This window comes from Saccostrea echinata, unplaced genomic scaffold, assembly GCF_033153115.1.
Source record: "Saccostrea echinata isolate AGI-Se365-2 ecotype Australia unplaced genomic scaffold, CSIRO_AGI_Sech_v1 ptg000002l, whole genome shotgun sequence".
Taxonomy (NCBI): domain Eukaryota; kingdom Metazoa; phylum Mollusca; class Bivalvia; order Ostreida; family Ostreidae; genus Saccostrea; species Saccostrea echinata.
The window spans coordinates 23,156,900-23,167,990 of NW_026889751.1; the positions used below are offsets into that span (position 1 = coordinate 23,156,900).

Sequence of the window (11,091 nt, forward strand, 5' to 3'; positions counted from 1 at the left end):
AATACGTATTAATAAGGAGTATCAGAATATTGTTACTGTTATGCATTGACCATTTATATTTAGATTAATAATTCTGAACTCGCTTAACAAATTCTGAAATGTATATTAACATTTTTTGTCGACCTCAATCATGTATTTCTTACAGCTGTAAATTACCACAATGATTATTCATTAAAGTGTTAACAAAATGTGACCATTAATATTCACATGGCACATCTAGACCTTCAGATACGTAAAGACATCTCTATTAAACACATGCTTGCTCTGTATGACAGTTTTATAAAGACTTAGATATGGTATGTATTGATCAAAACTATATGAATATCGACATATTATATCTCAGCTGAAAAGCTATATTGGAGATTTGTCGCGCTCTCTACAATAGAAGTCCCATTTGTATCATCTTTTTGAGCTTCCGGTGACGAATCAATCGTCATGCCTGGGAATGTGGGGGTGTTGTTTGCCGTTTAACGTCAATCCTTGCCTGTTATCACACGGGTGGACCTCAAGAATAAAACCTACTAATTGGAGATTTATTAGGGAATATGGACCTCTGCATTTCGGGTATGCAACTTGAAGGAAGCGCTAAAGATGAGCTTTAATTGTGCGTGGATACTTTTCTTTTTCGTACAATCTGTGCTATGTTCATTTGATCCACGGTCTTTACAAAACGCTGGATGTTTTAGAATGGGTAAGTAATCATATGAGAGTTCATTTTGGTGCGTCTACAATGCAAGTGAGAAAAGTTTTACATACAAAACAAGGTACATTGGGATTTAACTTACCTCATTTTTGCATTTTGATTTTTCCATTGAAAATATCTTGTAATGGTGGGTGTGGGATGGTCGTTAATAATTTGGGAAAACAGTTGAAGATATGGTAGAACAAATAACCATCGACTAAATACAGATAAGTAACTCATTAAGATGTATAGATCAAAATTTTTCAGATCAAACTCCTTATGCCTTTTGAATGTATTTACCTCCCAAAATTTTTCACGAAGGAATCAAAACAGTAGCCGTGCCATTCAATTAGCTTTACATAAGAAGTCGGAATATTACCTGTCCTAATAGAGAGGGACTTTTTTTTATCAGTTTATAACTCGTATACTTAATAATTGACTTACACCAAGCAGTATTTCGGCCAATATTTTTTTAGTGTCACTAAGAAAGATGCATTAAAATCTCTCTTTGCAGAAAAATCGGCATAGATGTTTTTTTTTCCCCTTCAAACTTAGTGTTCCCGAAAATAAAGCGCTAATAGGAACAAAGATCCCTGGGAATAGTCTTGTAATGTGAATGTCATTATCAGCCTGCATAATCCATGTATCTCATGTTGGCTTCTGTCATTTAATTCCCGACAGATTATGTGTGCAACTGATGATCCATAAGTACATCTTTTAAGTCAATGAACTTATGTTGAGGAGGTTGTACCTCCTTGGCAAGAGGATCCATGATATGGATGAAAAAGGTGAAGATAACGAACAGTGTTCGATCTCCAAAAATCCATAAACAATACAATTCTGTAAAGAAGGCAATTGATATAATGTTGTAAACAGTACTTCATTGTGGTAAAGAGTATATTTTATTGCTTTGATTGTATAAGGTCTTTGGGGGAAGTTACAAGTTCTGAAATATTGATACACCACTCTGGTATCAAGAGAATGGAAATTTTGGAGAAAATACATAAACAGGACGGCGGAAACGCAAGACATTATTAATCGCAATTACAACAATGAATGGTTGAATTTAAGTGAACGTCCAGGGACTACACAAGATCAAAACTGAGCAATGCACTACTCCGACCCTTAATCATACATTACCTGCAGATCAAGGGTGTTTTTATATCTAATGTGACAGATTAGACAAGACTTAAGATGGACTTTTCTGCTGCATGCTAGATAATTACTCAAACAAAACAAAGAATATTAATCTCTCTGATATTTTCCTTGAAGCAAGTATCATGATTCAGTTATCCATATTTTCTCATTTATTTTATCCACCGATTCCCTCCAAAGAACACAAATCCACTATCAACATTCTGGACTTTCCTGTTTGCATGTGAAACTACAGAAAGTAACTTTTCGTAATCTCCCCTCTGTAATCTTGCTCTTGAGCAAACAAGAGTAAGAGGCAGAAACAAGCATTGTTTTGGCAGAGATATAAAAAAAATTGAGTGGCTTGTTGATGGCCTCTATGTTTCACTTTTGTTTAATAAAGCTAAGGTTTCATGTACCCTTAAAAGTTCTTTTCTCATTTTTAAGTGGTCTGTTTGGGATAAACACAAACTTAATCAGTGATTTTGTGATGATTGGAACTCCATTTTTAATTTTCAAGGAGTACTGCTATTTTTTCCGCTGATCGTGAATCCTCCCAGCTTGTATTTCCTCAAATGTTTACAGAACATCCTAAGCATTGTTTACTTCTATAGACACGCGGTGATGATATATACCCAGACATTAATCTTAAAGTTTGTCGTGTTTATTACTAGTATGTTTAACATTGATGCCTACTGCTGAAAGAATCAAATATATTAGCATATTTATCTGAAACAAATATCGGTTCTCTTTGTAATGATGATATGCTTCGCTTTCTACCCTGGATATATCCATTTATTTACTAGTCCAAATCCTGTAATTAATGTCTTCAATCTTCGTTATGCTTCTGATAATTGCGTCGCAGATCTAACACTGTATTATAAATGTACGATGTATATTTAATTATACATTCTAATCCTTTCCGAAAAGTTTCCACACCTGCCAAATCAGAAACTTGTGCTTAGAGTTTGCTTTCAGCACACACGATGCACAGGACGAAGTATTTAACAATTCAGTGTTAAAACCCCTAGAACAGTATAATACGAACAATAGAGATTATTGAATTGGGGTTTTGTCTTTATTGGAAACGACCTGCTGCCATCTCTACTGTTCTATAATTTTTTTCTGCTTTTTCTTTCGTATGAAAGAAGAGATTATGTATTGGTGAGGTATCTTTTATCCTCTGTCTGTCATCAGATTTTTAAAAGGCCATATCTGATATTAGTGAAATGTCGACTTCAGCAAGATATCGGCTTGGTTTCGGAAAATAGTATCTTCAAAATTCTTACAAAATTGTCATTTCTCGAATAGATTTGGTCTGATTTTATTTAAACTTGGTACGGAAGTACGGTAAGTCGAAATGGTTCAAAATTCCACATTTTTTTTTCTTGCATGTAAACATGAAAAACATATTTGTAGATTATAAATCTTTTTTTTTTTTTAAAGGCTAGGTTGGGTCAACACTACATACCATGCTACTAAGGTAGCAAACTATTAAAGGTTTCAGTGAAAAATATTGAAAATTAATAATTTCTCTATCATCATCTTTTACCATTAACTCAGACTGAACAAACTGGACACATTTCTTTTCATGTTTCAAAAGAAATGTAATATTTTGAGGGGCAACCACATTCTATTGGCACAGATGTTAATGGTATTTTTAACAACAAAATTTTATGATAAACGTTATGACTTCAGCTTTTCTTTGTCAATTTCCTTCCCTTGTGTATGTATAAATATATCATTATCACCTGCATATGGAGTTTATATCTCCCAGTTGATTTGATGTGCATGATTATGTTCTACGTTTGTTTTTTTACTGTTTAACGTCCTTCTCGAGAATTTTTCATCCATATAGAGACGCCACAACTGGCCGATGGAGAGCTGCAAATTCTGACCTATACTCGGCACTAAGGGTCATTGCGTAGTGAGGGATCTTTTTCGTGCCAGCACCTACTGCGACACGGTACCTCGGTTTATATGGTCTCATCCGAAGGACCGGTCTCCACGTCCTACAGTGGGATTCGAACCCGATCAAAGGATCAACTCCTTACTCCGCGACTCTAGAGGGAACGTTCTGACCACTGCGCCACGCAGGCGACTACAAACAATTCCTAAAACGAGGCAAACTACACAAATATTTCCCATAAAAACGTTTCCTCTCGGAATCCAGATATTGAAAAAATTGGCTTTGTGAAAATGTAATGTTCTTGAATTATGACGAAAATGGATGTATTTGAGCACCTTCACAAAGGATTAAAATATAAGCCCACCCTGCGATCCAAAAAATAAAACATGGAACATAATCTTCTGAAATAGCACTTTCATTATATAATTCAACGTTTTAGATCAGAAGATGGGGTCTATGCAAAATATTGAAAAACAGCTTATGTTTTTGGCCATTTCTGAAGAATTTTTCAGAATTTTGGAATAATGACACAATTCATGACGTCATAATGCATGAACTAGCGAGAAAATAACGTCAAATTTAAGTCGCCCGCGTGGCGCAGTGGTTAGAGCGTCTGCTCTAGAGTCGCGTAGTAAAGAGTTGATCCTTACGTCGCGGGTTCTAATCCCACCGTGGGACGTGGAGACCGGTCCTTCGGATGAGACCGTATAAACCGAGGTCCCGTGTCGCAGTAGGTGCTGGCACGAAAAAGATCCCTCACTGCTCAATGGCCGTAAGTGCCGAGTATAGGACAAAATTTGTAGCTCTATCTCCACCGGCAACTGGTGGCGTCTCCATTTGAGTGAAATATTCTCGAGTGGGACGTTAAACAACATACAATCAAACACAAACAAAACGTCAATTTTAATAGTTATGCAGTCAGCAAGGATCGAAGTAAAGTTTAATATATATTGAACTAAAACAGAGCATTTTTTCATTTTTCAGAAACTCACAGGGCCAAAAAAGGTCCAAAGTGAACCTTGTTCTATGTATTGTTTCAACGGACTCTTGAGCTTGAATACTGTTCGTTATCTTCATATTTCATTCTAGTTTCTTGAAAGTCCAGATTACATATCCCTCCTATTGGGAAGAGAGAAATTCGGTATCCTTTGAAAGCATTATGAAAAAGTCAACAATACAGGTCACCTCAATTCCCTTAAAAGACAAGGGCCCCGTTTTATAAAAGAGCTTACGACTACTATCAAAATGTTATTTTGTTAATAACTTGATATCATAAGTTGAAAATATTTGAAATTGAGTTAACCTTTTAAAAAGACATTTGAATTTTTTCATGGAAACAATTTTGTAACAGATACATTTATTTTGCAAGATTTTACAATCAACTGAAGTTTTTGGTTTAAGTCGTAAGCTCTATAGTTAAACAGGGTCCAGAGCTCACATGTCAAATCCTGCTAGAAATAGATACTCGAAGAATGTTTAAAAGTAGCAACTTAAGCATGCATTCTCAAGGGGGTTTAGGATCCTTTTTTTATGGTATATGCGTGTTGTTTCCTTCAAGGTAACAATTATGTGTGAAACGAATTTTAAAGACGTAGAGGAAGAAATCAGTAGGAAAGAAAACGTTTCAAACCTTTATTTGATATCAGGTCCTCAACAGTGTTTGAAATCTTGTGTGGACCATTATCTTATTGCTAACTAATGCTTGAAGTAAACCTGTGTCGTAACCTTGACAAGGTCATTTTTGGCAGGATCAATGCTCTTGGCAGAAAAAGTGTATAATTTGCGTAATTTTCCAATAGAGACACGTTGGAAAGTTGAGTATGTCATGAACTTTACCTGCAGTCATTTGTGGAAGTTCAAATTCACTGGCTGAAGAAGTGTGTAATACATGTATTTGTCAGGCTCTAACTTTTTAACGAGAACCGTTGGAAGTTCATACTTTACACAAAGATTACGCATGACCCACGGGTGTTGCATGACTTAGCCCAAGTGTTTTTTTTTTTTTTTTTTTTTTTTCCCCCAAATATAACGGTACTGTAGAAAAAATGTAATGTATCGTGTAAACAGAAAACATTGAAAGGTCAGATGATAGAAACACGATGGCCTGTGACGTGAAGGTGTGATGTGATCATTCCGGATAGTCGAGAAAAGGTGTAAAATTTGTGTCTTATCCATTCATTTGCATTAGATGCAATCAGCTTGGGAGTGGTGGTATGGGGATGCGTTAATAAGCTCACTCACTTGTCCTCTAGTTTTACTCTAATCTAATAAAGTAAGAGCTATGTATAACCATATAATCAGCCGGATTTTCATCAACTTGTATGCAAGTGGGGGTTTTCTACTAAAATAACTTATTATATATATCTACGCTAAAGATTTCAAAGTATTTCATTCAAATTTACCTGGTAAGAAATTAAAAAAAATTAAGAAATCAGAAGTGAGAAAAAAGGTAAAAATTATTTACTAGTTCAACTCCGAGCTCGGCTCAAGTACATGCGCGTGTTTTCAACATTTATCATTTATATTATTTGATACTACATGTATGTCGTAATTAATACCTGAATTTCAAATTTCATAATATTTGGTACGTAATACGAAAAACTACAAAAGCTCTATTGCTTGGAGTTTTGCAAATTCATAACTTGAAGATGGTACTACGTGTGTAACAAAAACCGTTTGAGAGTACTGCATATGCAATCCCGAGTCCTCTACCACCAAAGGTAGTGGAAATTCTCTTAAGAAAATAAGTCAGTCATATTTTTTTGGAGAAAGAGTAGGCTCATTGGGGACTTTAAGGACCCCCCCCCAAAAAAAAAAGCGCGAAGGAAATTTGACTTTCGTTGCTATAAAGGAAGTATGCATGGCTTAAACTTTGAAAACTAGGTGTTTAGAATATACAAAATGAATAATATTTTTAAAAAGTGACGAATCTTTAATCCTGTCAAAAATTAGCCAAACGGGATGAAATAAGTATTCAAAGAAGAAAGACTTGCATAGATAAACAAATCAACCCAGTCCAAGGACAGTAAATCTATCAAAATTCATTAAAGTAGAACGAAGTGCAACGTAGTCTCTTATCTTATGAAGGTAAACTCGCATCCCCCCCCCCCCCCCCGAAAAAAAATCTGCCCAATATCGGTCTTTTTTTTTTTTTTAAAGTGTGGAAAACGGACGAATTGAAAACCTGTCCCTCTCGACAGTATGAGACAAAAATATCATTAGAAAATTCTGTATATTTTTATCTTTGACGCTTAAGAATTGGAAAAAATTATCTGTTGTGATTTGTAAGTAAAATATCTTAGTTTGTTTTACTTAGACACTTTTCATTCTTGAGCTCGTTTATCTAAAAATACAATTTGCTTTTGTTCCCCTATCAACTAAGAAAACCATGTTTGTTTTGTATGTACTTTGATTCGAGAATTTATCCTTTCTAAGCGGTTTCTGGTTGCAAATATACCTTCTTTTGCTGAATGAGACAGAAGAAAAACTCTCTTTAGGGAATTTTTAAAATTCTCATAGCAAAATAAAAATGATTTTAGGAAAATTCTCCGAACAGTGATTAGGGGGATTCTGATAACAAGTTTTATTAACTCATCAATTCTTGTGCACAGTTGTTTTTCATACAAAATGTCCATGGATGGTGCTGTCGATTAGTTAACACAAGCCTTATTCAGTAGGTGACATTGTTGCAGACACTTAGATGGCATAATTTGTCACGCATCAAACATGACAGTATATTTTTCATTAAACTGAAAACGGCAAATCACTATTAATATTTCAATTTCACTATCAAAACTTTATGTGTAACGTGTGAAACGCTCAGTTGTCACGTTCGAATAAGAACACACAAAGTTATTAATAGTTTTTAATTTCCTCTATTTGAACAAAATAATGTTTTGCTCAATTCAATATTTTTATGTCGGTAAACGGGTCCTGTTTCTCCTCCCATTAAAATGAACGATAAAAACATCAACATGAAGTGCAATAAAACAAAGTTGCACCTTTATTTCTAGCTAGGGTTATCACAAATTCACATTCGCCGTAATTTTCTTTTAATTTGTTATTTTACTCATCAAATCACATTAAATCATTACATCCGGGTCTATCACAAAGTGCAATCGAAAAGTTCCCTCGTCCAGTAACTGAAATCCTACCATCAAAGTAATCATAAATGCCAGATTTAGTCAACAAACAAAGCAACCACTTAATATTGAATATAATCGGTTTTAATGGAATACAGGCGATTTGATTGCTGACATTCTGACAATTTTTGCTTTTGATTTTTTTTCCAGGTCACACAAGGACAGTTCAAATTCCGGGTTGCCTGCAGTTTAATGTTACAACAAATGCCTGCCGAGGCTTTTGCGAGTCCTATGCTATTCCATCATCTCAAAGAACACTATTAGCCAATGAACGCCATTTTTTGACATCTCGAGCGGAATGCTGTGGAATAGAAGAGACACATGACGTAAGCAAGGCATTATTAAAGATACTTAATTTATAAGGACAAATCTGATCAGCTTTAGAATCACCTAGATTTTTAACCCTCTTTTTCCGAATTTGAATAACTGGTTATTGGTGAATTATGCTGAATACTTACTTTGTTACATTCTAATTGTTGATTTGAATTTTGCTGTATTTAAAATTGTCTTTAAAACCACTAAGGAATCAATACACGATTACACTCTACAAAAATAAAACATTTCTTTGGAAGTTAATTTGTCCAATTTACTGAAAAATTGTCCATCTTACTGAGAATTTCTGCCAAATGCAAAAGGAAAACGGTCACATTTTTGCTGCTTTTAATACCTACTGACTTGTAACAAAGGCCTTATTTTTATAAAACTATATTTAGCCTTGTGGATTAAGTGTTATCTTCATTCTTTTTTCTTAAACATATATGTGCAAGAAAGATCTAGATTTTTTTTTGTAAGAGTGAAATAATGTAGAGGAAATCAGGAAAGGAGATGGGTGAACATGACGAGCGATAAGCCTATAGTGTGACAAACATGGTGATGAAAAATTAAATTTCAATTATATCAAAATTTTCCTTGATATTTCGTCTAACATTAACATATACTTTATATAAAATCTCTAGAATTTGCAAAAATCCCTCAAAGATTGAAATTATTTGCCTGTGAAGTATTAGACACACACTGAAGCGGGCAAAAAGAGTCATTTTCTCATACTATAACACTGTTTTCGATATGAGTGGGTCTTCGCTCCACCTTTTTGAAAGTTAATCCTCAAAGTTTGCATAAAAATACACATTTTTTGGTTACCAAAAATATGGAGCAATGACCCACTATACCTTAAAAATATACTTTTATGACATAAAATTCGCATCTTTTCGAGAAATACTTGAAGTCCATTAAGTCAAGGGTCATATCACAAACATGATTTAAATGCCAATGTTCGTCAGGACTTGTGTAGTCTACTGGTTAGCGTGCTAGTCTCGAAAGAAAATGATACTCAGGGTTTTTATTGCTAGGGTTCGAACCCCACGAGTACCACATTAATTTTTTTTAATAAAAGAATAAATTTTGCCGAGAAAATTTTCCTCCGAAAAGTTTTCTTTATCACAATCTCATACATTTCAATAATGAGAACTTTACTCTAAATATCAAATTCACAAACTGAACATGATTTTTATATTTCTGAAGCTATAGGCTTTCTGCACGCTATGTTCGCCCATCTCCAAATTTTACGGGAAAAAAACTAAAACTACAAATCAATAGTGTTTTCCCAATCGGAAAAAATGGTTCCACTGAGCATAATTTTGTACAGTATACATACATTTAGTTTACTTGCAACAAATATCCTCCTCACTCTCAAATACCGTGTATGTGGAATTCATAACGACGAAAAGTCAGCAATATTAATCTGTCCCCAAAAAATCTCTCTCTCTCTCTCTCTCTCTCTCTCTCTCTCTATATATATATATATATATTAAGCGAGAAGTAATTTTAGTGAATTTATAATTAAAGAAAAACATTTACGTCATTTGCGGAATTAATTTTTATCGATATTCAATTTTAGCGATCTCGACAATGTATTAATGACATAATTGAATCCTCTGAAAAATTCTTCTTTTACAGAACTTAAACAATTTTTATCATATTTGTACTTATATGCTATATTAATCAGTCTTTAATATCACATGGGGTCCAGAAAGTGGGGCTTATTTTGCATTATACGCGATTCCTTTAACTACTGCTGTAATTTATCATTTCCTGCATTGTCTGATGATATACTTAAAAATTATCATTTATTTTTTTTTATTAGATTACGGTGTCCGTGAGATGCGCAGATGGGTTGCGTGAAGTGACTTTCAAGTCCGCCAAATCATGTGCCTGCTCCGCCTGCCGTTATGTTTAATGAACCGATTCCGTCAAGAACACGAACAACGAGCGAGAATTGTGTCTTGTAATGTCTCCAGATATACTTTTGGGTGTATTAAATATATGTGGTATACAAATACTTTTGAATACCTTGGTTTTTGTTTAAATTTTATGTGAAAATTTTCTCCATCATGATTTAGCTGAAAACTGTATTAGACGAATGCATCATTTGGCCTGTGCATGAACTTGTGTTTGTCTTTCCATTTATCATTTTTTTCCTAGGGTTATTACCGCAATAAAATAGAACATTGTTGTCGGATCTTGCAAATAACTACTCTTGATCAATTTATGTTAAGAGAAGATATTGCTTTGTCATAAGAGACTTTATATGAAGTGTATGTATGTATGCTAATTTGTACGCTGTATCTAGTGGAGCACCATGCAACACCAAAACTCTTTTTACCAAATAATAGAAAGAACATATTTGAAATATATTTGAATTTTTCCGGGACACGTTAGCTTCTTTGCAGTATCATAACGAAAAGTACTATTATAATACTAGTTAACTATAGTTTATACTTAAGTAAACTACAAAAGAATTTTTTTAAAGCCTGCCCAATTTCCAAATTTTACATCGCTGAGATTGAATTTTAAAGATATCAAGCTTCAAAATCTTTTAAAAAATTCTAGAATAAAGTTTCATAGTAAATCAAAGTATTTACTGTAGTAAACTTTAGTTGACAATGGTAAACTATAGTTAACTATAGTTCTTTTTTTTAAGGTAACTCAAATGACTCTTATTACTACATGTACATTAAAATTCTTGCGAACGAGTGAAATTATTTAAAAGTTGTACTTATAATTTTAGTGTTCATTTTTAACAATTTGGAAATATAAAACAAAAGGTATTTTGAACAATATTTTGCTAAATACATGTAGCAAGGTGTGACAGTTTCTGTGTGCCCATACAAACTCGAATTCATACAGGAAACTTAATTATAAATTGCACGCAAGGTAAAATAAGA

General features: G+C 33.8%; 1 protein-coding gene across 1 annotated transcript; it reads left to right on the plus strand.

Moving 5' to 3' along the window:
- The first annotated feature begins 429 nt into the window (after positions 1-429).
- LOC133201712 (thyrostimulin alpha-2 subunit-like) lies at positions 430-10,538 on the plus strand. Its single transcript, XM_061337505.1, has 3 exons — positions 430-691; positions 8,018-8,193; positions 10,011-10,538. The coding sequence occupies exons 1-3, from the start codon at positions 592-594 to the stop codon at positions 10,101-10,103; spliced, it is 369 nt and encodes a 122-aa protein (XP_061193489.1). The 5' UTR covers positions 430-591; the 3' UTR covers positions 10,104-10,538.
- The last annotated feature ends 553 nt before the right edge of the window (positions 10,539-11,091 follow it).